Source organism: Atractosteus spatula, chromosome 5 (genome assembly GCF_055471065.1).
Source record: "Atractosteus spatula isolate fAtrSpa1 chromosome 5, fAtrSpa1.hap1, whole genome shotgun sequence".
In the NCBI taxonomy this organism is placed as follows: Eukaryota; Metazoa; Chordata; class Actinopteri; order Semionotiformes; family Lepisosteidae; genus Atractosteus; species Atractosteus spatula.
This window is the reverse complement of record NC_142710.1, coordinates 4,317,476-4,345,148: the sequence shown is the minus strand read 5'-3', so window position 1 is coordinate 4,345,148 and position 27,673 is coordinate 4,317,476. Positions and strand designations below refer to the sequence as shown.

The window sequence follows — 27,673 nt, the reverse complement described above, 5'->3', positions numbered from 1 at the left end:
GGAGTCTCCCATCCAGGTACTGGCCAGACTCACACCTGCTGAGCTCCAGTGGGTAACAGGGTGATATGGCTGCGGGCTCCTCACGCTGTTGTGCGTGTATTTACCGCGGGAGGCCAGGACCCCGATGTACTGTAGCAAGAGCCGAGCGCGGGTTAAACCGGTGTGTCTCAGTTCCAGCCGCCCGGAGCCCTGCAGGAGAGCGAGCGAGTGATTGAGTGAGTGAGTGAGTGAGTGCCGACCCGGCCGGTCAGGCTCGCGGCTTCTCGCCCGACAGGTTTGCACCCAGAGGAGGAGGGAGGGAGGGAGGGAGGGGCGGTGACTGACAGTCTGCGCCGAAAGACGAGCTTGGAGCATCGATCGCGGCAGCAGGTCGGAGGACCGCTTCAAGGGGGAAGGAGCAGCGGAGGAGAGTCAAGGAGACGGACAAACCCGGGTTTGAGAACGCCGAGTCTAGAGACTGACACGGGACTTAGTCGGCTTCAGCACATCAGGCAACTGATAGAAGCGCGCAGCAGCTTCTATGGTAAGAGCTGGGATGTGTGTCTTAATGTCCCCATCGCTGTACAAGTGAAGATACTTGATTGCTATTGGTTTTAATGTGCAATTGTTCAGTAATTCGATTATTATTATTATTATTATTATTATACTAGTATACTCACACCTGAAGAAGGCTCCACGGCCGAAACGTTGTGTTTTCTTTCTTCTCTTTTCAGCATGGGATAAACCTTTACTTGTTCCTTTGCAGCCTATGCATGCTGACGCAGCTACCCACCTGAATTACTACATTATTATTATTATTATTAGAGGGAGTGCATGTGGACGAAGATGACAAAAAGCCCCTTTTCGAAAGAAACACAACACGTTTCAAAGCTGGTATTCGTGACTTAAGCTATGTTAGCTTTTGCATATAAAACATTGCGAATTTCTTGAAATCCCGGGTTCCTGTTGCTGTTGTTGTTGCTGCTCTGTGTTTCCGGGCTGTGCGTGCCTATCATTCCAGAGGAATTCTGAAATGTCACGGGCGGGCGGGGACGCCGAAGCAACATTGGGAGCAGTTCGGTGCAGGCGATGTTCTGTGCTGTGCTTGAACGCGGAGATACACTGTTTTGCGCTCTGAGGTTGCCGGTTTCTGGCAGTTAGAATTAAAGCACAATAATCACTAGTAAGTCCTTAAACACACACCAGCGCTTTACAGGTAAAAGCACTCCCCTCCACCACCAGTGTGTCCCCCCACCTGGATGATGCTCCAGTCCTCTCCCCACACACCAGCTCTCAGTGGGGAGGAGAGCAGAGTGATGAAGCCAGTTCAGAGAGGGGGGTTATTAGGAGGCCATGACTGGTAAAGTCCAGGGGGAAATTTGGCCAGGACACTGGGGTAACACCCCTACTCTTCTCGAGAAACGCCTGGGATTTTTAATCACCACAGAGAGTCAAGACCTTGGTTTTACGTCTCATCTGAAGGACGGCGCCTTTTTTACAGTATACAGTAGTGTCCCCGACACTATACTGGGCTATTAGGACCCCCTCAGACCGCAGGGTGAGCGCCCCCTACTGGTCCCACTAACACCTCTTCCAGCAGCAACCTCAGCTTTCCCAGGAGTCTCCCATCCAGGTACTGACCAGGCTCACAGCTGCTGAGCTCCAGTGGGGCTGCCAGCTGTGATCTAAAGGGGGATAGAGCTGCTGACGTTGTTTGTTTGTTGTCTACGAAACTAATTTCGTTAAGCAAACTCAGAAATTCTGTCAAACAAGCTGCCCGTCGGCTGAGCTTCAGTGGACCGGCAGTCTGGAGCTGCAGGGTGATACAGCAGCACAGTCCCGGTCCTGTTTCCATCTCGGCGCTCAATGACATAATCGAACCCTAATGAACAGTTCAAGCAGGGAGCTGCGTCAGCACGCGTAGGCTGCAAAGGAACAAGTCAAGGTTTCTTCCCCTGCTGAAAAGAGAAGAAAAAAATGTATTTTCTTCTCTTTTCAGCATGGAACAAACTTTTGCTTGTCCCTCGTTAATAGGCTTAGTGTTTGTGTTTCTTAGCTTCTAAATCTGCAACATGTCGGCGTGTTGACGCTTGAAGCGCCCGCTTCCTTCTCAGCGCTCGCTCTGGTGCAAAACCCGCAGTCGGGACGGCAGCTGTCGGCGAGGAGAAGAGAGATCCCCGCGTTTCTCCTGCCCCCGCCCAGTAAAATAAAGAGGCGCGGTGTTTCTGAGACAGTTGAACCCTAATCTCGAAACAAAATCTGTGTCTCCGTGCCCAGAAATTCAGACGCGTGTAGCGTCGTGATTGTGAAATGGGAACATAAACTGCTATTTTTTTTTAGCAAAAAGGGCCGTTAAAACGGCGACGAGTAGAACTGGAGCTGTACTTCACGTGCGGTGCTCTGTTGTCGCCTGGCTTTTGAAGAGCTTTGAGATGCTGCTTTTTATGGAAAAGGCACTATATATTAAAAGCAGGGCAAGTACAGCAATAGTCACGCTGGAAAAATCTCATATGATAGAAGATAAAATCTAGAATATGTAGGTGTGGAAATACTCCGGAATTGAACGGAATAAAACTAGCCGCAGGTATGGAGTCGGTTGCTGTACGTCTTGCAGTACCCGTGTCCGTGCACAGTAACACCACACCGAGAGACATCGTTTGGAGCAGTTCGGCGGGATAGGACACTCTGAGCTAAATCAGCTGTTGAGTGGTGGTTACTACTCCTCCTTCTCCGTCAGTACAGCCCGGACAAGATCAGCTTAAAACCCGACATCTGGATCCCTGCGCTGCGAGAGCCGCCCTGTCGAACTTATCTATCCGATGCTCGATGTGGTGACGACACTTGATGTAACTGCTGTTCCTCATGGAACAGATGAACAATTCCTTCTCCACTGCTGCCCGGTAAGGGTGGCAGACAAGCAGGAGATCTGAGCTTATCCTGATAGCACAAGGCACAGGGTGGGACTATACCCCAGACGGCTGGATTGATTGATAGGTTGGTTGATTGGATGATTGATTGATAGGTTGGTTGGTTGAGTGGCTGGTTGGTTGGTTAGTTGGTTGGTCAGTCAGTCGTTTGGTTAGATTAATTGATTAATGGTGTTGAAAAGTGTCTGAATTTCTCATTTTCTCCCTCTGATGGTTAATGGATTGATTAATTCATTGATTTGTTGATTGGATGATTGATGGTAGTGGAAAGCAGTCTGAATTTGATATTTGTTCTCCCACTATTATTTGATTGATTGATTGATTGGTTGGTTGAGTGGTTAGTTGGGTGGTCAGCCAGTCAGTTGTGTGGTTAGATGAACCATCATTGGGAGAATTTCTCATTTTCTCCCACTGATGATTTATGGATTGATTGATTAATTCATTGATTTGTGGATTGGTTGGAAGGCAGTCTGAATTTAACATTTTTCCCCCACTAGTGATTGATAGATTGATGGATGGATGGATGGAGGGAGAAAGCAGTCTGAATTTCTCAGGTGTCTCCCACTGATGCTGTTGCGTCCAGGCGAGACGTGTTTGTGAAGACGTGGGGCTGGACCTCTCGAGCCGGGCTCTGGGCGCAGCTCGCTGGGCTGGCCCTGATTGACAAAGCAGCTCTGTCTGCAAGCAGCCGGGGCAGCCAGACCTGTTTGCAGAAGGGCTCTGGCCCAGCAGGTCTCGTGGGCCCCCCTCCCTTCCATAAGGAGCAGAGGAGCAGCCTCAGCTCGGCCAGCCAGGTTAAGACATTCAGAGATCTCCAGGAATGCAGCCCTGAAGAACCTGTCCCGGCAGCTACGTTAGCAAAGAGTTACTGACCACGCTTGCACTGTCCTCTGCACACTGACTCACCGACTGGATCACGGTGAAGGAGACAGCCAGGCTCAGTCCAGTACGTCTCTTTCAAATAAGAAAGGCGATGGTGCCTTCCAAAAGCTATTGAACCTCACTAAGGAAGTATTTCATTATAGTCTGCGTTCAGAGAAAGGGTATTTTTACGCTTTTAGTGTGAAAGCTCATGCACATGCACAAATAGCTGGGTGAGATCCTCCAATCAGGACAAAAGGCATGTTTTTACACAAAGGTTGGTGGAAGTCTGGGACAAGCTGCGTGGCCATATTATCAAAGTTGATACTGTGGCTCACCACTGCTTGTTTGGGCTGTGCAGGGCATGAGGGGATGGCGGATCAAATCACTCACTAGGGCTCACCACTGCTTGTTTGGGCTGTGTAGGGCATGAGGGGATGGCGGATCAAATAGTTCACTAGGGCTCACCACTGCTTGTTTGTGCTGTGTAGAGCATGAGGGGATGGCGGATCAAATTGCTCACTAGGGCTCACCACAGCTTGTTGGGGCTGTGCAGGGCACGAGGGGATGGCATATCAAGCACCTGGAGCTCATTAGTTTCTGGTGAGACTACCCTCACTATGGTGGATAGAAATTAAACCTGTCAGCTCACTTGCTGTTTGCAAATCTATGTGCTCAGTCAAGCTGGGAGCCCCATCAGGTGTTGGGGCTGGAGCGTGCAATGAGCAGAGACAATCACGGTCAGGTGATCAGAGAGCAGGCCCTGAGTGATCACTCCATCCTCCTTATTTTCTCTTCTTCCACAGGAGAACAGTGAGACGCAGGCACTGGTGGAGGAAAGTGAAGATGATCTGCAAAGAGATATTCAGACAGACAGGCATCAGGTAAGATACAATGTTCTTGCTTTTTTTCAGATGGGGAAGAGATAACTGAGTATCCCTCAGTAATAAACACACAACAGGACAGGAGACACAGTGAGAGAGAGAGGAGTTCACAGAGAATCCCTCTGTGATAAACACAGGAGCCCATTGTGATCAAAGTAAAGTGTGCCCAAAGGCAGTGTAACTGTGCCAAGGCCCAGAGTTATGAGTTATGATAGGAAACAAGATGAGCTCTTTAACAGAAACCAAGATTGTTGTTTTGGAATTTGCATAACCAGTACAGTGTGTGCTGCCGCATGTCTGAGATAGCTCTGCGCTGCCAGAAGACACAGCAGGCAGGAGATGCCATTGCGACAGATACACCTGGTTACACCTGGTTTCAAAAGCAGGTGAAAGGTAAAAGACGTGCCCCAGAGGTCAGCATGAGACGGCATTAGATAGATAGATAATACTTTATTAATCCCGTAGGGAAATTGATGTGTTACAGCAGTCCAGCCCAAGACAAGCAAAACAGACATCAGAATAGTTATAAAACAAAAGACAACAAAATAAAAATAAATAAATACATAGGTGTGTGCAAAATGTGCTGATCATAGTCACTGTAAAAACAATAAAATATGTGCAAGATGTGCATAGGTTTATACAGACTGATTGTCCAAAAAGTACAATGGAGTAAACATGCTGTCCATAGAGGAGCAAATGAAGGGCTAACAGTCCTAGCCTAGGGCAGCGTTATACACCCTGACAGCCGCCGGGAGGAAAGACCTGCGGAAACGTTCCCTTGAACACCGGAGCTGGAGCAGTCTATTGCTAAATGTGCTCCGCTGCCCAGTAACAGTCCCATGAAGCGGATGAGAGGCGTTGTTCACGATCGCTGTGAGCTTGGTCAGCATTCTCCTCTCAGCCACCACCTCCAGGGGCTCAAGGCTCAGAGCCAGCCTTCTTGATAAGTTTATTGAGCCTATTTGCATCTCTTGTCATGATGCTGCTGCCCCAGCACACAACAGCGTAGAAGATGGCTGCTGCCACCACTGATTCATAAAAAATGTGTAGCAGTGTTCCACACACACCAAAGGACCTGAGTCTCCTAAGAAAGTGGAGTCGGCTCTGACCTTTCTTGTACAGGGCGTCAGTGTTACCAGACCACTCCAGCTTATCATCCAGGTGTACCCCTAAGTACTTGTAGGAATGTACGGCCTCTATGTCCTCACCCTGGATGGAAACAGGGTTCAGCGTAGACTTATTCCTTCGAAAGTCCAGTACCATTTCTTTGGTCTTGCTGGTGTTAAGCTGGAGATGGTTAAGATGACACCACTCCACAAAATTGGTAATCAAGCTCCTATATTCCTCCTCCCTCCCCTCTCTAATACACCCCACAATTGCAGAGTCATCCGAAAACTTCTGCAGATGACATGTCTCAGAGTTGTACCTGAAGTCAGAGGTGTAAAAGGTGAACAGGAATGGAGCAAGGACAGTCCCCTGTGGAGCCCCAGTACTGCTAACCCTCTCCTTCTCTCTCCCTGTGCAATTCCACTTCCTGTCCCAATTCCCCCTGTCCGTCTCCTCCTCCTCCTTCTTGCTGTTTCCCGTTCTTTGTGCTCTCAGCTCCTGGGCACCAGGCAGCGCGGCAACTGGAAGGTTTCCTGCAAGACCCACAGGGACCCCGGATACAAGGCAAAACCGGTAACGTTGGCAGGTTTCTGACCGACTCAGACTGTCACAGTCGTCACTTTATTGGCCCTATACAATTTCTTGTATTAGGAATTTGTCTTTTCACAGACCCCAGCTTGCTCTCCATGAGACACACAGACAGGGAGAGAAAAGCTTGGGGTCAGAGCGCAGGGTCAGCCATTTATACAGCACCCCTGGAGCAGCTGGGGTTAAGGGCCTTGCTCAGGGGCCCCACGGAGTAGGATTCCTCTGCCGGCCACGGGATTTGAACTGGCAACCTTCCAGCCACAGGCGCAGATCCTCAGCCACAGAGCCACCACTCCGTCCCTCCTCTAGAGGGCGCTCCGACCTTTTATTATTAGTTTCATTATTACATGCACCTGTCTCCTGTTTAACCCGTCACTATATAAGTTATGTGCCTCCTAAGCTCTGGGCTCAGCTTTGGGAGCTGGATGCCCGGAAGCCCGCCTACCAGCGGGTCCAGAAGAGACCCGACGGTATAGGCTTCCTCACGGCGTCCTGACCAGCTGAGTCCGGGGCTCGGAGCACCTGGCCTCGTCGTCGTGTTTTTAACTTCCCTGTTCCTGTTCTGGTTCCGACCCGGTTCCTGTTTTTAACTGTTTGTCTTGGATTGACCTTCCGGCTCCCTGGACTTTGGACTGCGCCCTGTTTTTTCTCTTTTGGACTCTGGACTTGTTCGCCTGCGCTCCCCCTCGCACCTGGAACGCCTCCGGCACCCTTTCCCCTGTCAGTCCTCCCATCCATTCCCTTCCGTGTTTTCCCTATTGCCCTTCTCCAGTCTCCTCCTGATTATACCGTCTGCACAGGGTCCTAAATACGCACTACGCAGGAGTCAGGAGCGGCTCCCGTGACAAGAACGAGAGTCTTTGACATTGTGACATTCCTGTCGCTCAGTGCTGCCGTAAATCATCGCCATCGTGATTGCACTCAGGAACAAGTACAGGTTTACTCCCTGCTGGAAAGAGAAGAAAGGAAACACAGCGTTTCGGCTGTGGAGCCTTCTTCGGGTGTGAGAGAGACGGGGGAGTCGGCAGAGCTTATACAGCAGGGGAGGACAGAAGCCGGGAGAGAGGAGGAGGCGGGAGCAGGGGGGAGGCAGAGTGGGCACTCGGGTGCTGCGAAGTCAAGAGGGGTGAGGAGAGGGGTGAAAGCCAAACCTGCAATTGCGTTCTCAAAGAAGGGTTTCTCAGCTCCTACAGCAGAAAGACATCTATGACCAAAATGATCCTGACAAGAGGATCACGCCTTCCCCCTTCTCCCAACGACAGACTCGTTTCCTTATCATCCTCGCTATTCGTCTGCGGGGTTTGACTTCACACCTCTCTCCCCCGCCCCCCCCCCACTAGGGTCCAGTAGCGTCAGAGAATTTAACGTTCGCGGATTCGCTTATCCGCTGGGGTCTGGGATGGAAAAAAAGAGCAGAGCAGGATGAAACCAAGCCAAAGCTTGTTAAGTACAAAGTGCAGCTTTCAAATGAGCTACACCACAGACTATAATAATAATAATTAATAATTGCTTACACTTATATAGCGCTTTTCTGGACACTCCACTCAAAGCGCTTCACAGGCTAGTAACTAGGACTTAGGGATGAATCTAGCGAGCGAGCGAGCCTCTCCTTGTACCCACCTCCCAGTCACTGCCCACTCTGCCGACACAGAATCTGGAGCGGTCGTTACGTGGAGTGGAGAGTGACAGGCTGGAGGCAACATCACAGGCTCACTTGAAGGTTTTATAGCCCTCTTTTATTTCAGGGCAGGTTGGACCCGTAGCAGGAACTCTCGTTGTTTATTTTAACTGATTTTTACGAGTTTCTCATTGCCGTTTCTTTTAGTTGATCAATGTTATTCTACTTAACTTAAAGCCAATGCATTAGTACTTTCTGTATCATGTAAGAGAGGATTACTTATGTACTTATGTACATACTACACACTGCAGTATGTTAGGTTACTGTATAAGGCTGGACTTTGTTATAAGCAGATTTGACTATTAGCAACTTGTAACGGAACAGTTCTTTCCAGACCCTATGCGGACGACACAATCTGAAGTAGTGAGGAACCACTAGGAAAAAGTCATGCAGGATGGAAATTATGGGGATGAAAACAGGGGGGCGTGTCCAAAGTGCGCAGGTGTCCAGGGGGTGAGTCTGGGGCAAACAATCCAGTAGAAATCCAAAGGGGGAATCCAAACACGAGCAAAGTCCAAAGCCGGGGGGTCCATCCAAGAACAGACAAGATAAAAACTGGAATCGGGTTGGAACCGGCAGAACGGGAACGGGAACAGAGAATAAAACCTTAACGGGACCAGGCGCTTCCAGGTCCCGGACTCGCACGATATGGAGATCAGATGCAGAGCCCGGATTAACGTCAGCGCCTGGCTTTTAAGGGGGACAGGAAGGAGGCTGGAACAAGGAACAGGTGCGGGGAATGAGGCAAACAAGGAAGAGCCGGAGCGCCCTTAAGGGGGAGGGACTACAATCATGACACCACTGTTCTCCCCACCAAACTCTCGCCAATGTCGAGCCCCTCCTGTACTTCATTGAGATTGCTCCAGTGAAATGCCCAGATGTATGAAGAGGTACAAGTGTAAAAGCCTATGCCAATTACATTAATAATCTACATCCGGCTGAGTAGATTGTTATAGTAGTTCAGGTGGGGAGCTGCGTCAGCGTGCGTAGTCTGCAAAGGAACAAGGAATAGGTTTATTCCATGCCAAAAAGAGAAGAAAGAAAACGCAACGTTTCAGCTGTGGAGCCTTCTTCGGGTGTAGTTTGCCCGTGGCTCAGGTAATTAACTGGGATCAAATGGAATCAGGAAGTGTTGATCCATTGTATTGGAATGGATCGGGATGGATTGTCTTTTATTTGACTGTGATGGGTTGAATCCTATCATTTACCAGCACAGTGTTGGGTACGTGGTGTTATGCTGTGTGGTATTGCATTGTTTTTCTGCAAATGTTGTACAAACCTCTCCGTTTTAGTCATTTGCTCTGTCTTTCTCTGCAGGACTTCGGAAAAACGGAGACACCCTCAACCCCTTCACAGGAGGACGAGAGTTTCCCAGACGCGATACAGGTCGGGACATCCTGCCACACCCCAATCAAACCCCTGGGGTCTTCTCACTGAATTAATTTTTTGGGGGGTGAAAAGTAAATGGCTCAAGTGAGGCTCGTGCATTTCCACTACCCACTGAAATGTTAAAAATACAGTCAACAAGTCTGCTGCTGCTCCCCTGAGTGCAGTGTCAAAGTGCCATAGCTTTCAGTCCATGGGTCCATGTATGAACCCCCTCTTTCTCCCCCTGTCTTTCTCAGAATGGGGGGCTCAATGGGACGCTGAATTCTCCGTTTGGCACTGGAGCCAGGTTAGACCCTATCTCTGCGGGAACAGGAGAAAGAGACAATGAAAGAGCAGCACCGGGGATATCTCAGAAGACGACATGTGAGAGCTCCACCGTCAGCTCCAATGCGAATCTCTGTCACGTCAGTCAGGTCAGTGTGACTTCTGGCTCCAAATTTCTGTCTTATGCATCTTATCGTGTGGCAGTAGTTAAGCGGCCTTTTGTAAATACTGCATGTTTCAGCCCTTTGCCTCCTCTCTCTGGCAGAATGGTGGTAGGGGTGGGATATTGAGGAATCCACTCCACTCTGCTCCCAAGCTAACCTTTGTAATTTGATGATCTGGTTACTGAGACTCAATTTTCATTTTGATGAGGGGAGTGAGGTGGAGTGCGGGGGTTCGGAAGACATTTGTGCTTTTCTCTTCTCCTGTCTGACTGGGGCTTTCGCCTGTGTTTCAGAAGGAGAAGGACCAACCAGAAGCCCTGGTGAACCCCTATGGCTCAGAGGTAAGCCTTCTGTCTCTTCTGTCTTCTCTTTCCCACTGCCTTGCCTGCTCGGAGGGGTACAATATATGTTCATTTCATCCTTACAATTCCGTTATTTTGTCATTTGAGTTAGGGCAGAGGAGGTAAGGTTTTTACCAGTAACTCCTCACCCAGATCATCAGTGCTAGAATAGTACTGACCTCTACATAGTGCTGGCTGTATTCCTCACCGATACCATGTGTCACATGTTTGTCTGTCTGTGCCAGGACAGAGACTGTAGTGAGATTGTAGGGTCAGAGCACAGCATGAAAATTACTTCTGGCCCAAATGTAGTGGGTGTTCTTCACATCTTGTCCCTCTATATCTATCTTAATGTCTGGGTTAAAACCAGTCCCATGCTAGTGTCTCTGTTGAACCTGTCCCAAACTCCATACTCTCTCTCTTTCTTTCAGAATGGTGGTATTAGTGGGATGTTGTGGAACCCTTTTCACTCTGTGCCCAAGGTAACTCCTGTAATGAATCTGGTGAGAGCAAATCTTGAGACACCGCTGCTGGTGGCCCCTATCTAATGTTGTCCTGCGTGTGTCTGTTTGGTCCAGGACAGAGATGATAAGGATGTGACTTCAGGGCACCTAGACAAGAGCTCTGTGAAAACAGCCAGTGAGGAGAGCGTCTTTCATTCCAAACAGGTCAGGCTAATGTACTCTCCAGTCTGTCAGTCATTCTGTCTAAATATGTGTATACTTGCATTCAGTATCGTTGTTGTTTTGCAGGTCTGCTACATTCAATTTTAGCTCAGTGTAACTGTAAAACTCACAACCATGTTGATATTCACATTTTCTCTCAATTACAGTTATTGTTATCAATAGCTGTTCAAAGTCTCTCTTCTCCAGTAATAGGAGTTCATCATTCATGTGTTCTTATCAGATAGGATAAGATCACTTTATTGGCCATATACAATTTCTTGTATTAGGAATTTGTCTTTTCGCATACCCCAAATTGCTCTTCATGAGACACACAGACAGGGAGAGAAGCTCGGGGTCAGAGCGCAGGGTCAGCCATTTATATTGCAGATGGGGTTAAGGGCCTTGCTCAGGGGCCCAACGGCGTAGGATTCTTCTTTCAGACACTTCACTTTGTCTCTCTCAGTACCAGACATGCATGTCTTTGTACCTCAGTGTGAAAGCATTGACCTCCCTGTCCCTTCTTCTTTTGCTGACAGATTGGTGTTAACTGTGGGATACCAATGAATCCATTTTACTCTTGGCCCAAGGCAACCCTTCTAACTGATACTGCTTTCATTAAGTATTGCTCTCCAAACACCACTGTTGCCCTCATTAACACCGTCTCATGTCTCCGTCTCTCCTCACTAGGAGAAAGACAGTGAGGACTTGGCCGCAGAGTCCTGTGAGAAGATAAATTCTGAGAAAACAGGGAGAGATGAGAGTTTCTTTCACTCCAAACAGGTTGGTGTTCACAGTTTCTCTCCTTCACAGACTGTAATCTATTTTCTATTGCCAGATTTTAAGTTAAAGTTATTATTATTGCCATAGTTGTTCAAAGTCTCTCTTCTCCATCAATAGCCACAGCTTGGAGTCGAAGTGCTATCTGATCACGAGTTTCACTTTGTCTGTCTCTCTCAGCATCAGACATGCATGTGTTAGTAACACAGGGTGTATGACATCCTTGTCTGTTCTCTCTCTGTCAGATTGGTGTTAACGGTGAGATACTGTGGAATCCATTTTACTCTTGGTCCAAGGTAATCACTTACTGACACCCTTCTTACTTATTACTGGCCACCAAATCACTGCTGTCGTCCTCATTAACGCTGTCCACTGTCTTTCTCAGGACAATGAGGTTGTCGCATTGGAGTCCCTTGAGAAGATGAGCTCTGGGAAAACGTCCAGTGCTGAGAAGCTCTCTCAGACCAAACAGGTTAGTGTTCTGCACAAGCTATAACGGTTGCCGGGTGAGGCTCCTGTGGAGAGAGTATTTAAGACCCTATGCAAGGCGGCAGACCAGGAAAGGAATAGGGAACGGAGTTGAGGGAAGACACACAAGGTCTATTGGTGCTCACAGTGATGATAGGGAAGTCCATGCAGAAGTGAAGGGTAGGTATCCATTGCAACAAATCCAGGGAGGTCCACAGGAGAGTCAGGAGACAGTCTGTATGTCTATTATCGGGAAATCCATCCGGAGACAAAACAAGAACAGACACGCGAAGAACAAGAACCAGGAATACGGGGCTTTGTCCCAGGCCCCGGGCTCAGAAGGTTAGGATGACTATTCAGAAGTCCCCGTAAAGTCTGGTGGTAGGCGGACCATGAGACAACCGTTTTCCAAAGCTGAGCCCCGAAGGCTGGGGGGGGAAGAAGACTTAAATAAGGGACTTGACTAGACACACCAGGAAGTAATAATTAAAAGGACTATCTAGAGAGGATTATAGCGCCCTCTGGAGGAGGGGATGTCGACCGTGACACAAGCTCCCTTCCTGCATGCATTTGTCTCCGTCATCTACGGCAGTGTTAGGTTTTCATTGCGGTTTCTTGGAATGACCTGCATTATCAATCATTACAGCCATAGATCACTCACATCACTTGCTCCCTCTGCTCCATAGTGCCGCTGCCTGTCATGACTGCCCTCCGCTTGCAGGCGTGGATCAGTGCATGCTCCATATGTCATCAGTCTCCTCATTCTTTCTGCTTCACGGTCTCTGTCTAAACCAGTGAGCTCAGCTTATCTGTATTAACTCTCATACTGCCTTCTCTCTCTCTGTCAGGACGGCGATGTCGGGGAGATGGTGAGGAATCCCTTTCTCTCTGCGCTCAAGGTATTTGGGTTTTAAAGGGTTTTAAAATCTGGTCACTAGGGCTGCTCTGCAGGTATCGCTGGCAGCAGCCGCCACTGACACTGTCCTGTACTCCTGCCTGTCTCTCGTCCTGTGACAGGAGATAGGCCGTGAAAGCGTGGCCCCAGAGCCCTGCGAGACGCTGAGATCTGAGGAGCCGGCCGGCAAGGGGAAACGGGTCAGTGTTCTTGCTGTCGTCTCTCTCAGGTTCGGGAAGTGACCCATGACCTCTCTATCTTGGCTCGTCGCTCTCGAGCCCTTTCGGTTCTCTGGAGTGCGTGACAGAAACAGCGCTCCCTGGTAGGAGACTGACTCCGTGTGCTTGCTGGTCCACAGGGCTCCGGTGAATGGCTCAGTGGGTTCCAGAGAGCGGTGCCATCTAACCCGTTTTATACATCCCCCAAGGTAAGTCACAACACCCTCATGTCATCTTAGAATAAGTAGCTTTTCATGGCAGATATCTTCAGCATTACCTGATCAGTTCACCACTTTAATAGTCAGCAAGCAGAGTCATTATCTGTCTAAGGTCTGGTTTAATTTCAGTGTCCCACCTGATGCAAATTCTAGATTCAGCCCATGATGGTAGTTCCCTGTTGGGCAGCATGCGATCTCTCTGGCAAACAGACGTTTAGGGGCAGGCGGGGTTTGGCAGTGCCGGAGACTGTCTTTGGTGGGGTTGAAGTGTTGATTAAAAGCTGGCATGTAGGTTTCATCTCTCGGTCTTTTTATGCTTTCCTATGGATTTCATCAGGCCCAGGGGCAGGCTGATCTGGAGTCACGGAGGGATGTCCAGGCTCACAAGAGTCTCTCTGACTCGGCTCTGATCGCTCCGGAACCAGCAGGGCCCTCTCTGGTCCTACCTCACGTCCTCCCTGCACCAGTCCAGGTCAGTACAGCGCCAGTCAGGGGCAGTGCCAGTTCAGGTCAGCACAGTATCAATGCAGTGCCAGTCCCAGTCAGAGTAGTGACTGTCTGCTGCTGATCTTTACAGTACTCTCCAACTGATGTTCTGTATTTATTCTAACTGTAAAACCAACGATTACAGTTCCTTTTTATTTCTTTCGATATCTTCTATTCCAGCACAAACAAACTTATGATAGTAAGTTATTATTGGTAGTAGTAATGATCATATGACTATTATTTCTTGACATGACTTCTATTATGGTGAAGCCTTACTCTTACAATTGCTTGTCAGCTTGTCAGCATTACTTCTACAAGTATTTCCTGTGGTTTTGCTGTTAATGCCAATCGTAACTGAATGCTAATGTTAAGAAAGTGATCAGAAGTAGTCTTAATGCTGCGACCAGCTCCTCTTCTGTTGGAGCCTCACTCACAGAAGTGAGGCTGCTGGCAGCACTAGTGCTGTGAGCAGTAATGCTGCCTGCCTGTGAGGCTGACCTTGCTGTGTGTCCAGCAGGAGCGCCGGTGGTCCAGGACGGAGATGGAGGCCCCGCTGTATGAGAGCATCATCCTCATTGGGCAGGTCCGAGCAGGGCTTCAGCCGGCTGGCCAGCTGGCTGACTTGTTGGGTGGAGATGGACGCGGCCGTTACTTGTGGGGTTTCTGGACTGATAGGCTGGATGCGGGAACGCTGCCTGTTTCTCAATTTTTTCGGTGCTCGTTTTTTTTCCCTTACTCTATCTGTCTCTCGTTGTTTATCCCTGCACCTGGATCTCTTTGTCTCTTGACATCAGCTACTCTCTGTAGCATGTTGTCCATAGATGTGTGTGTGTGTGTATGTTCTATATATCTATAGCTGTGTAAGTCGATATATATAGGTCTGTATATATGTCCTATATCTACAATTGTGTGTATATCTGTATATACTGTATAGGTCTTTATATATTTACTGTATTTATAGGTTTCTACATACAGTATGTGCTGTATCTATAGGTGTGTGTATCAGTATATATTGGCATGTGTATCTATTTATAAGGGTGAGGGTGTGTATATGTACTCTTCCATAAGGGTATGTGTGTACTGTCAGTGTGTGTAGATGCACTGCATTTATATGTATGTCTACAGTTTGACTGTGTCTTAACTGGGCGTTTGTGTTTCAGGAGAGAAGTGCGGATGGCTTCCCAGTAGAGGACCCCCCTGAGAGTCTTGCTGAACCTCCAGTGACTGACAGGAAACAGGTGTGTCTTTCTGTCTCTTTGCCTGTCTGCTCTTCCCCACAGACACTGGGGTCAGACAGGATGACCAATACTGAGAGACACTGACTGATGGACAGCAAGCGCTTAGACACGTCCACTGATTGGAACGTAAGCACTGACCCAGGCCCAGTAATGGGGACACGGTCGCTGAGACACACCCACTGATACAGATGTACCAGCTGAGACACACCTACCAATGGGAACACAGTAGCTGGGACACACCTACTGATAGGGACTTTGCAGCTGAGTCATGCCCACGAATGGGAAAATGGTCACTGAAACATGCCCAACTATCGGAATGTGGTCACTGGGACACGCCCACCGATGGGAATGTGGTCATTGAGACACGCCCACTGATTGGAATGTGGTCATTGAGACACGGCTGTCAATGGGAAGACAGTAGCTCAGACACGCCCACCGATGGGAACTTAGGCATCACGAGACACGCCAGCTGACAGCAGTGCAGGCACTGACACATGCTGACCAACACGCTGACCCACGGTATGCTGAGACACTCACTCCCTGTCTGCTGTTCTCTTGTTTGACCCAGAGCCGCAAGTTCAGCAAGAAAAGCCGAAAGGCGTCCATGAAGTCACTGAAGTCAAAGGTGTGAAACACAATCCGTCATTAAATTAAACGACCATACGTTCGTGCTTGTCCTCTGACTAACTGGACTGTGCTGGAGCGACGAAGTAGACTAATGCAAACAAGGAAACTGTAATGTTAAGTCATGATTTTCATTATGATGAGGGGATTGAGATGGAGTGGGGGGTAAGATATTTGTACTGTATCTGTAGGTGTGTCTATCTGTCTGTACAGTAGCATGCTGTCCATAGATGTGTGTGTGTGTATGTTCTATATATCTATAGCTGTGTAAGTTGATATATATAGGTCTGTATATATGTCCTGTATCTACAGTTGTGTGCTTATCTGTATATACTGTATAGGTCTTTATATATGTACTGTATTTATAGGTTTGTACATACAGTATGTGCTGTATCTATAGGTGTGTGTATCGGTATGTGTATCTATTTATAAGGGTGAGGGTGTGTATATGTACTCTTCCATAAGGGTATGTGTGTACTGTCAGTGTGTGTATCTGTATACTGTATATCCTGTCAGTGTGTGTAGATGCACTGCATTTATATGTATGTCTACAATTTGACAGTGTCTTAACTGGGCGTTTGTGTTTCAGGAGAGAAGTGCGGATGGCTTCTCAGTAGAGGACCCCCCTGAGAGTCTTGCTGAACCTCCAGTGACTGACAGGAAACAGGTGTGTCTTTCTGTCTCTTCGCCTGTCTGCTCTTCCCCACAGACACTGGGGTCAGACAGGATGACCAATACTGAGAGACACTGACTGATGGACAGCAAGCGCTTAGACACGTCCACTGATTGGAACGTAAGCACTGACCCAGTAATGGGGACGCTGGTCGCTGAGACACACCCACCGATACAGATGTAGCAGCTGAGACACGCCTACCGATGGGAACTTGGCCACGAGGCACACCAGCTGACAGCAGTGCAGGCACTGACACGCGCTGACCAACACGCTGACCGGCGGTATCCTGAGACACTCACTCCCCGTCTGCTGTTCTCTTGTTTGACCCAGAGCCGCACGTTCAGCAAGAAAAGCCGAAAGGCCTCGATGAAGTCACTGAAGTCAAAGGTGCGAAACACAATCCGTCATAGTAACGAAGTAGACTAACGCAAACAAGGAAACTGTAATGTTAACATTAACTGTAATGTTAAGTCATGATTTTCATTATGGTGAGGGGATTGAGGTGGAGTGGGGGGTAAGACATTTGTACTGTATCTATAGGTGTGCGTATCAGTATCAGTATCTGCTGTCCGACTGGGGCTTTAACCTACCTGTGTTTCAGAACGAGAAGGACCAACCACAGGCTGTGGTGAACCCCTACGGCTCAGAGGTCAGTCTTTCATCTCTTCTATCACCTTTTTCCCACAGTCTCCCCCACTTGTGGGGGGGGGGGAAGGGGGGTACAGTACTGGATCATTTAATTCTTTCAACTTGATTACTTCTGAATTTGAGTTCGACAAGCAGACGTAGGGGTTTTTTACCAGTTACCCCTCACCCACTCCACCACGGATCAGATCCAGAAAGGCACCCGGGCTCAGGCCCCTGCAATACAGGATGGCTGAGGCTGCTAGAGGAATCAACGTTACTGACTGGTGCGCGACTTGTTTCCTCGTCTCTGCGAGGCAGTTCGTGTGCAGGTGGTTCTACGTCTCTGATCTTTTACGATGGTCAGTTGTCTTCCTCAAGGTTCCTGGTCAGATTCTCCCTCCCTGGCAGCCTGAGCAGAGAAGAAGACAAACAGGGAACACCCCCCCTTCACCCATGCTTGGACTACACGAAATAACTGGCAGAGAGCTGTTAGGGTGAAGCAGAACCTTAACACAATGTGACTTTCTCTGCTTCCTAGCGTTTGTGGCTAGCTCATTCTGGCTACGAGCCCAAAATCACGATTTTCTACTTACTTCAAAGACGACAGGAAGTGAAAACGGATTATTCACCTGTGGAGCATTCTGCTTCTGGGTCCGGCAAAACTGCCTGGAGTTTTGGAAAAAACACAATAGCAGCTTAGGGAAGGGAGGGAGGTTTTGAAGAGGCGGGCAAGATGGAGAATAAATGTTTGAAGGTTTTGTCTCTGTGATGCCCCATGGGACGTGCCCGCAGCAGGGCTGATTTTTAACACTTGATGCCATGTGGCCTTAGGGGTGGGGGGCAGTTTATTTATTTTTCTTCGAGGGGATGTAAACAGGGAGTTGGTGTGAGTCTTTAAGCTGATTTGTCTTTGCTTATTTTCTCTCTTGTTTGCTTTTTCTTTTTGGAAGTCTTAATGATGGATATTTCATGTATTACACTTTAAGTGTAATTTATATGCTTTTTTATATTTTATTTCTTTCTGCTCCTATCATTGTTATTTTTTCTTTTTTGCCTCTTTAGGTTTGGGTGGGAATTGGAGCAGGGTTCAGGGATTGTTTTGATTGCTGATGTAAATAATATGAATCTTTTAAGAAGATTTTTATTATCTAGTACTTTTCTGGAAACTCCACTTAAAGCGCTTTACAAGTAATGGGGAATCCCACTACCACCACCAGTGTGCAGCCCCACTTGGATGATGCTCCAGTACTCTCACCACACACCAGCTCTCAGTGGGGAGAGAAAACAGGGTGATGAAGCCAGTTCAGAGATGGGGATTATTAGGAGGCCATGATTGGTAAAGACCAGGGGGAAATTTGGCCAGGACACTGGGGTAACACCCCTACTCTTTTTGAGAAACACCCTAGGATGACCACAGAGAGTCAGGACCTGGGTTTTAAGTCTCATCCGAAGGACAGCGCCTGTTTACAGTATAGTGTCCCCATCTCTATACTGGGGCCTTAGGACACACACAGACTGCAGGGTGAGTGCCCCCTACTGGCCCCACTCACACCTCTTCCAGCAGCAACCTCAGCTTTCCCAGAAGTCTCCCATCCAGGTACTGACCAGACTCACACCTGCTGAGCTCCAGTGGGGCTGCCAGCTCTGAGCTGCAGGGTGATAGAGCTGCTGCCTAAACATCCGTCTGTCTGTTGTCCACAGTACATGGAGCAAAACAAAGGAGCCTGTGCTCTCACTGGGGACGAGTTCAGTCTGTTGACATACAACAAGGTAAGTCCATTTATTATCAGTCAGGTACCTATTAACCTTTCATTCCACGTGCTGGAGAAGAATGGGGAAACTCCATGCTTGCAGGCAACAATCATCTTCCAGTTCTAAATCCATTACTGATCTGGAATGAGGTCACTGATCGCTTGCTCTCATGGGGAGGCCTGGCCGTTAATGCTGCTTCCTCGCTGATCTGGGGTGCTGGGGTTTGACCTCGGGGTGCATATGGAAGACAAACCCAAGGGGGTCTCTTTCAAGTGTACCAGTTTAATTCCAGCAGTCAAAGACACATTGATTAATTAACATCTCTAACGTGTTCTTGTTTTCTTTTGCTCTTTCTTTTGCTGTCTGTCTCCGAATTCCAGGAGACTGTGCTGGAGGACAGCTGGCCAGAGCAGAATACGGACAGTCTGGTTGACGCCGGCCTGGCTGACGGGAAACAGGTCAGTCTGTGTTTCTGCCTCTGTCTGTCCTCCCCCGACCTCGCTGACCAGCAGGGAGTCAGGGTGTCAGCAGGTGTGTCAGTCTGCCACTCTCTTCAGCTCTGAGACGAGGCTTTTTATAAGAGCGCCCTATGATTGGATTGCACTTAGTCTGCACCACCATCTGCCTTGCTATTGGCTGATGTTCATAAAATTGCACTCGGTCTGCGCCAACACCCTGCCTTGATATTGGCAGATCTTGATAAGATTGTACTCAGTCTGCACCAGCACTCTGCCTTGCTAATGGCAGATCTTGATACGATTGCACTCGATCTGCACCAACACCCTGTGTTGATATTGGCAGATCTTGATGAGATTGCACTTGATCTGCACCAACACTATGCCTTGCTATTGGCTGATCTTGATAAGACTGGCAACCTTACCTTCAACTCACTCCCCTTTAACACCAGTGCCCCTCAAGGCTGTGTGCTCAGCCCTCTGCTGTACTCCCTGTTCACCCACAACTGTACTGCCAAGTTCAGCACAAACAGGTGTGGCTGCACATTGTTTGAGGTGAGACCCCAGTACCTGTAAAGCACTTTGAGTGGAGTGTCCAGCAAAGTGCTATATACAGTAAGTGTAAGCAATTATTATTGTTATTATTATAAGATTGCACTCAGTCTGCATCAATACCCTGCCTTTGTATTGGCTGATCGTTCTTTTTCCTGTGTCCCCTAGGGTTCAGGGAAGAAGAAGGGAGGAACACCCAAAAACTTCTTGTCCAGGCTGTCCATATCGGGGAAGAAGGTAAATGCTCGTAGACAGATTTCCTTTTAATTGATCAGTGCGTGCAAATAAATAATTCCCGGGTTCATATACATTCACCAACCCGGTCTCTCCTCGGCTTCAGAGCACCCTTCTTTCACCATGCCCTGGGACGTTCTAGCCATTGGTACTTCAAGATGTCATGAGCGCTTGTGCAAGAAAGAGGAACTTGTGGAGATTTCCATCAATTGCTCCGCTATTGTAACCCACTGTAGCAGCTCCCTGCCTTTGGTAGCATGTTTGCCAGCACACTGGTAACACTAAACACCACAAATTTATTGTTCTGTTTTTTTATGGTCTGTCCATACTCCTGCCCATGTACTGTCTACATTGTGAGGTGTTATATGTTGTGTTGTCTGTTATACTGTGCATATCCTGAGAGAACAGCGTGAATAAGAATTCCATTGTACATGTACTGATGGCTAATAAACCCTCTATCTATCTATCTATCTATCTATCTATCTATCTATCTATCTATCTATCTATCTATCTATCTATCTATCTTCTTGGTGTATCTTAGTGTCAGACAACATCATTAATACATTTGTCTTTGAGGGTGTGTTTTTGGCGGCCTCTAGTGGCGGCCGTGGTCATTCCAGTCTTTCTTGGGGACATTCTGCCTCACTGCCCTCCCTCTCTCTCACTCGGCCTCATTTTTAAAGCAGGACAAGAAGAAGACGGAGTGGGAGGAGGGAGAGGCTGAGCCAGGAGAGGCGGAGGTCAGCTTCGAAGACAACGGTGCCAAGCAGGTCGGTGTCTGCTTCCGAGCCCTGCTTGTCTGTCCAGCTCTCCCGGCGTGCGTCTCCTTGTCCCTCTGTCGCCAGCGCTCCCCGAGTGTCTGTCCCAGCGTGGTCTGGGTCTGCCCCTGCTCGCGTCGCCCCATCTCCCCCCAGTCTCTGACCTCCCTGGCTGTTTTCTTCTTTCCAACAGAAGAGAGTCAAGAGGCTGAAAGCACCGCTTTTCGCTCATCGCCGGGGATCCAAAGTAATGTTCTCCTCCTCTCAGACTTGTACAGTTGTAGAGCTGTTTACTCTCACTGTGCCTCCTGTCACCCTCTCACTGTGTCACCTTCACTGTGTGTCTACTGTCACCCTCTCACTGTGTCTCCTGTCCTGCTGTGTGTGTTTATTACTGAGGGATTCTCTGTTATCTCCTCTCTCTCACTGTGTCTCCTGTCCTGTTGTGTGTGTTTATTACTGAGGGATTCTCTGTCATCTCCTCTCTCTCAGTGTGTCTCCTGTTCTGTTGTGTGTGTATATTATTGAGGGATTCCATGTTTCTCCTCTCTCTCTCTTACTGTGTCTCCTGTCTCCTGTGTGTGTTTAAAACTGAGGGATGTTCTGTGATCTCCTCTCTCTCACTGTGTTTCCTGTCCTGGTGCGTGTGTTTAATACTGAGGGATTCTCTGTGATCTCCTCACTCTCACTGTGTCTCCTGTCCTGTTCTGTGTGTTTAATACTGAGGGATTCTCTGTGATCTCCTCACTCTCACTGTGTCTCCTGTCCTATCCCTCACCTTTTAGTGAGGGATTCTCTGTTATCTCCTTTCTCTCACTGTGTCTCCTTTCCTATTGTGTGTGTTTATTACTGATGGATTCTCTGTTATCTCCTCTCTCTCTCACACTGTCTCCTGTCCTGTTGTGTGTATTTATCCAGCTCAATGCCAGAACATCTGAAAGTCTTTTTAAGGTAAGAAACAAAGCTTTTTATTTCTGTATTTCAGAGCAAGCACGAGTCAGCAGAAGACCTACGTAGTAACTGCAACATCTCTGAAGCAGCTCCGGTTGGTACATCCATCCATTTCCAAACCACTTCTTCCAGTGCAGGGTTACAGGGGAGCTGTAGCCTATGCCAGCAAGCAGCAGGCACAAGGCTGGGTACACACTGGATGGGATGCCAGTCCATTGCAGGGCACAGACACAGACACACCCATAGGAGGGACACCTTTTTCAGAAGCCAGTTAACCTACCAGTATGCCTTTGGATTGTGGGAGAAAACTGAAATGTACAAACTCCACACAGACAGCACAGTCCAGGAACTGAACCCAGGGCCCCAGCAGTGCCAACCACTGTGCCATCCCGTGGTTGGGACAGAGATTTATTTAAAAAAATATCTACAGTAGTTGTGGTCTTAGAACACATATGCAAGGTCTGTCAGGACTGGTTCTCGTTCCTATAGTGTTGCATGATGGGACACTGTAATCCAGGGGTCTCCAATCCTGTGGTGTCTGAAGCTTTTCTCATTGGAAATCGGGAGCACCAGCACTTGTGGAGCTGGAGGCAGCCAATACATTGGCTCAATTGAGTCCATAACCAGTTGAACTATGCCATTAAGTGCCGAGAACACCAGCAGACACAGAATGGCACCCCAGAGCCAGGGTAGTGTTCTGGTAGATCATCTGGGAGTGTCCTGGAATTTTGGGTACTCTCTCCCAGAAATAACAGAAACCATTTGAGCAGAATGAACTGAACTACAGTTTTAATGGCCAGGCTGATGGGCAGTTACAGTAGATCTGTGTCTGTGTCCAGTTTCTATGTTCAGGCCAGGTTGTGGTCACTGAGCTTGTCCACTCTGGACGGCCAGGTCTGTGTCTGTGTCCAGTTTCTTTGTCCAGGCCAGGCTGTGGTCACTGAGCTTGTCCTCTCTGGACAGCCAGGTCTGTGTCTGTGTCCAGTTTCTTTGTCCAGGCCGGGCTGTGGTCACTGAGCTTGTCCTCTCTGGACAGCCAGGTCTGTGTCTGTGTCCAGTTTCTTTGTCCAGACCAGGCTGTGGTCACTGAGCTTGTCCTCTCTGGACAGCCAGGTCTGTCAGTGTCCAGTTTCTGTGTCCAGGCTGTGGTCGCTGAGCCTGTCCTCTCTGGACAGCCAGGTCTGCCTGTGTCCAGTTTCTGTTTCCAGGCTGTGGTCACTGAATCTGTCCTCTCTGGACACTCAGATCTGCCATTTTATACCTCAGAACATCCTTCTAAGTTCCCATAAATATCATGATTAGGAGGGAGAAAGACTCCTGAGGATATATTTAGGATCGACATAAAGATCGCTGTACATATTACACAATGCAAGAGTGTTTTTGACAAAGCTTATTGCAGTTGGTTGGAAGTGTCATGATCTCTCTCTGTTCTGCCTCAGCATGTAGAGAGCTTAACCCTTTCACACACAGAGACTCAGCCCAACACTCCCCGCATTGACTGGGCTCGGTCTCCGTCTGTCTCTCTCTGTCTCAGGTGGAGAGTTGCGGCGCCCAGGCGGACGACAGCCAACTCTGTGGGTTCGACAAGGAGCTGCAAGGGGCCTGCAAGCTGGATGAGGAGGAGGAGGAAGAGGCGGAGGATGAAGGGGTGAGAGCGTGCCGCTACTCCCTCCACACTGACAAAACAGGGCTTCTTACAGAGCCTGTTCATTTGAGGGGGAGAGTCCTTGTATATTAGTGTACATGTGTATATCAATGACATGTTTGCATTAAGCAGAAGGTTTCCAGACTCCAGGTCCTGGCTGGGAACTATCAGTAGGTAGACTACTTCCTTACGGTATGAAATCTTTGTCCTCCAGGACACAGATAGCCTAATGGAGTGGTGGAGCACAGTGGAACGTAAGTAGCTTCTTTAATGTGGTCTTCATTTTATTTTAATTAGCACCCTACAAGTGATTATCACATGTCACACTCACCCTGAACTCACTGGCACGCACACACTGTAACACCTGACTGTACTGTAGACACTACTAGTGTCACTGCTGTCCCTCTCCTCTCACGCTCACCCTAAACTCACCAGAACACACACCTGTCACACCTGACTGTACTATCTGTCACTTCATGTCCAAGTTAAATGCAGTAAACAGGCCCATTTATGATTCCTGACCAGCTGCTCCCCACCAACCAGCACATGACACGTTGAGTCAATTCTACTAATTATCACTAAGGCAGTTATGGAGGTGGCTGGAGTAATGTTCTGCAGCAGAGTGGGTTGGAAGTGCTGGAGGCTGAGACACCCTGCTGTCCAGTAAGCTCAGTCTTTAATAGCTGTTCCATCATCTTCCCTTGCAGAATGGGACGAGATCCCGGATGACGAGGAAACACTCACAGAAGAAGGAGAGGCAATGTAAGGTTCACAGTTTCAGGCTAGGGAAAGCCAAAAACATCATTTCACAGAGGAACCTGTGGATCAGGGATGATAAGAACCCATATTGATCTCACAGTTTTGTGCCTCATTTCCTCTTATTTGCTTCAGCATCTGATTTGAAAAAGATGTCAGATGACCTGTTTTTTTTTCTTTATCAGTTGCTAATTTCATTTTACGTTCAGCAGGAATCTAGTCTCAAGGACTATAGTTACCTTGTACCATAGATCTAAAGTATATGTGCAAAGATGGGAGCACCGATGTCCGTTCCTGTAGGTCTGTAGGTCTAGTGATGGAAACAGGGATGTCCGTTCCCGCAGGTCTGTAGGTCTAGTGACAGAAACAGTGATGTCCGTTTCCGCAGGTCTGTAGGTCTAGTGACAAAAACAGTGATGTCCGTTTCCGTATGTCTGTAGGTCTAGTGATGGAAACAGTGGTGGACATCCATTTCTGTAGATCTATATGTTTGTGATGCAGAGTGATGTCTGTTACTCTAGGTTTATAGGTCCAGTGATGCCCTTTCCTGTACATTTGTACAGTAAGTGCAATAAAATAAATTTGGAGCCTGCTATATGAGACATAAACCATATTAAAAGGGGGTCACCATCTTGTTAAGAACTAGCCTCTCACAATTTATTAGCAATGCAAGAGTGTGTGACTGTGTGTGTCCTGTGATGGACTGGGATCCTGTCAAGGGTGTACCCTGCTTTGCACCCATTGCCCACCGGGATAGGCTCCGTCACCCCCCGGGACCCTGTACTGGATAAAGTGCTTTAAAAACTGGATGAATGGATAGCCTGTTTGGTTAGAGTTTGTGAATGTTGTTTTTAGACCTTAAAGTCTCAATGACCTGCTCTCCGCTCTCCCCTCCTGCTTCCTCTGTTTGCCAGGGCGTTGGCCAACACCACAGTGAAGGTGCAGAAGGGCATCCGCCTCTTCAACAAGCTGTTCATCGAGCGCGCCGAGGGCCTGTGGCAGCACATCTCCGATCTCAACGCCCTCGCAGACGACATCGACAAGTTCCACAAGAAGGCCAAGATCGCGGCCATCACGGGGGGCACCACCAGCGCGGTGGGCGGGGTGGCCACCATCACCGGGCTGGTGCTGGCGCCGCTGACCCTGGGCACCTCCCTGGTGGTCACCGCAGTGGGGCTGGGCGTGGTCGCAGCGGGAGGAATAGCCAGCACCACGGCCACCATCTCGGACACAGTCCACAACTCCCAGGACCGCAAGAAGGCGGAGAAGATCGTGGAGGACTACCAGCAGAAGATGGTGGACCTCAGCCACAGCCTGAAGTTCATCCACCAAGGCATCGGGAATCTACAGAAGTACGACATCATGAAATTCACATCCTCTTCCTACAACCGCCGTGTCCCCGGGCTGCACAACCCCTGTGAGGGCAGCGGCAGAGCCAGCGAGATCTTTCCGAGCCACGCGGCGCACGTCACGCAGGCCGCCCAGATGGCCGACGCCGCGGGCAGCGCGACCCGAGCCGTGCAGATTGCCACTGTGGCCACCAGCCTCTTGGCCAGCCTCTTCGTGGGCATGGATGTCTACTTCGTGGCCAAAGATAAGTGGGACCTGAAGCATGGAGATAAGTCAGAGTATGCCGCCAAGGTCCGCGAGGCCACCGGACAGCTGCACTCCGGCCTGATCGAACTCAACGCCATCCGGGAAGAGCTGCAGTCCATCGTCGATCCCATCTGAGCTTCCGGGAGTTCCTCGGTCCTGTGTTCTTCCTGTTGGGATAGTCGCTGGACTGCCGGGCTTTCGCCTCTTTTCCGATTCCGGACCTCTAGGCCTGTGTGCGTCCACCGCAGGAAACGAAGGCCATCTGAGCTCCCCTATCCTCACCATCTTCTGCCCACTTTGGATCCGCCATTTTCTTGGCTACGAAAACGAGAGGCAAACAAACAGGAGAGAGAGGAAAGGAGGACTCTCTCCTCATCTTTCCTGCTACGCTGGTCTGCAACAAGTCAATGGATTGATCCCGGAGCCTCGTCACATTTTGTAGGATCATAAGGATTAGCCTGACATCCCTAATTACTGTCCCGCTGGTTCGACGGTTCCTTCTGCAGCCTTCACTTCTTCTCCTCTCTTTCCTTGGAATTCTATGACAACTTCCTTTTTTCCCATCCAGATGTTTTTCGGGTGTAGCCGACAGCAGAATCGGGTTATTTTCCGCAGCAGTGTTACTGGCTCTGCATGTAAGGAATCCCACTGTTCACTTTTGTTTCACTGGGCTACAGTTTTCTGTCCTAAAAAAGGAGTAATATAAAAATGGACCTGGAGTTTCGAGGGGTAATGTGCCAGGATAATGGGTGCCAGGAGTTTTAAATTGAGCCCCTGAGAAACGTTCTGGGAGCTTCAGGTCTCTGGGAAGGTTCTAGAAGCTTCAGGCCTCTGAGGCCATTCTAGGACCTTCAGCCTTCAGGCCTCCGAGAACATTCTAGAAGCTTCAAGAGCGGAGATGGAGATGCAGATGGAGAAACTGCAGACAGGAAGGAAGGGGTGTGCATCTTTAATGTACTGTGACAGACCATCCGCTGCTGGACTGGGCAATTTCATTCCAGCCCCGATCTGAATTACTCAACACAGCACATTCCTGAATAAGTCAGATCACCTGAGGTTTTTTTTAGGTCATAATCAGATGAACAACACTTCAAAATCTGCAGGACCCTGACCCTCAGAGACTGGACGCTATTACATTACATGTTTTACTTTTATTCTCTGTACATGTCAGTGTAATATATCCTTTTCTAATAAATAGTTTTACAGGAAAAAAACATTGTCTAATGTCACTGGTTTCATGCGGTCTTCAGAGTCGTGTTCCTTCTGTTTGCGTAAAAAAACTACAATCTCATATTAGAAAATTGATTTTTGGACAGCTGTACCACCCCCCCATTCCAGGTTTCATGTGATTCTTGAGATCATCACAACAAGAATTGGCTTCATTACTCTGCTCTCCTCCCCACTGAGAGCTGATGTGTGTTGAGCATTCTGGCGCACTATGGCTGCCGTCGCATCATCCAGGTGGGGATGCACATTGGTGGTGGTGGAGGGGAGTCCCCATTACCTGTAAAGCGCTTTGAGTGGAGTGTCCAGAAAAGCGCTATATAAGTGTAAGCAATTATTATTATTATTATTGAGTGAATGTTGTCTCTCAAAGAGATAGAGCTCTCCTCTGATTGGCCGGTCTGGGTCTGGATCCATACTTCCTGTCACAGCATCACGGAAGAAGTTCCGGTAGTCAGGTAGGGTACAGCATCTGGTGTCCACATATTCATACGCCACATAAGCCAAGCCAATAAGAGCGACAGGGACTATTTAAATTGATCCGTAAATCAATAAGCCAATACCAAGCAGGCTAGGTAGGCAAAATTGCCCCTCCTGTTTGTAACCTTTCCTTTGTTTTTAACCATATCTTAAGTTAATAATATAAAGATGATAATACATTTTATATTTAAAAAATAAT

At 48.6% G+C, this 27,673-nt stretch overlaps 1 protein-coding gene across 1 annotated transcript; it reads left to right on the top strand.

Annotated features, from left to right (window-relative positions):
• The first annotated feature begins 359 nt into the window (after positions 1-359).
• LOC148833608 (uncharacterized) lies at positions 360-26,973 on the top strand. The gene is made up of 31 exons (XM_088916139.1): positions 360-523; positions 4,574-4,651; positions 6,254-6,331; positions 9,342-9,410; positions 9,650-9,826; positions 10,135-10,182; positions 10,614-10,664; positions 10,761-10,850; positions 11,535-11,627; positions 11,870-11,920; positions 12,010-12,096; positions 12,941-12,991; positions 13,110-13,187; positions 13,346-13,414; positions 13,761-13,895; positions 14,427-14,492; positions 15,070-15,147; positions 15,716-15,772; positions 16,361-16,438; positions 16,775-16,831; positions 17,046-17,093; positions 18,773-18,841; positions 19,204-19,281; positions 19,999-20,067; positions 20,748-20,834; positions 21,016-21,069; positions 21,808-21,867; positions 23,308-23,421; positions 23,633-23,672; positions 24,126-24,180; positions 25,089-26,973. Exons 1-31 carry the CDS (start codon positions 521-523, stop codon positions 25,903-25,905), a joined length of 2,985 nt encoding a protein of 994 aa, XP_088772265.1. The 5' UTR covers positions 360-520; the 3' UTR covers positions 25,906-26,973.
• Positions 26,974-27,673: the final 700 nt, after the last annotated feature.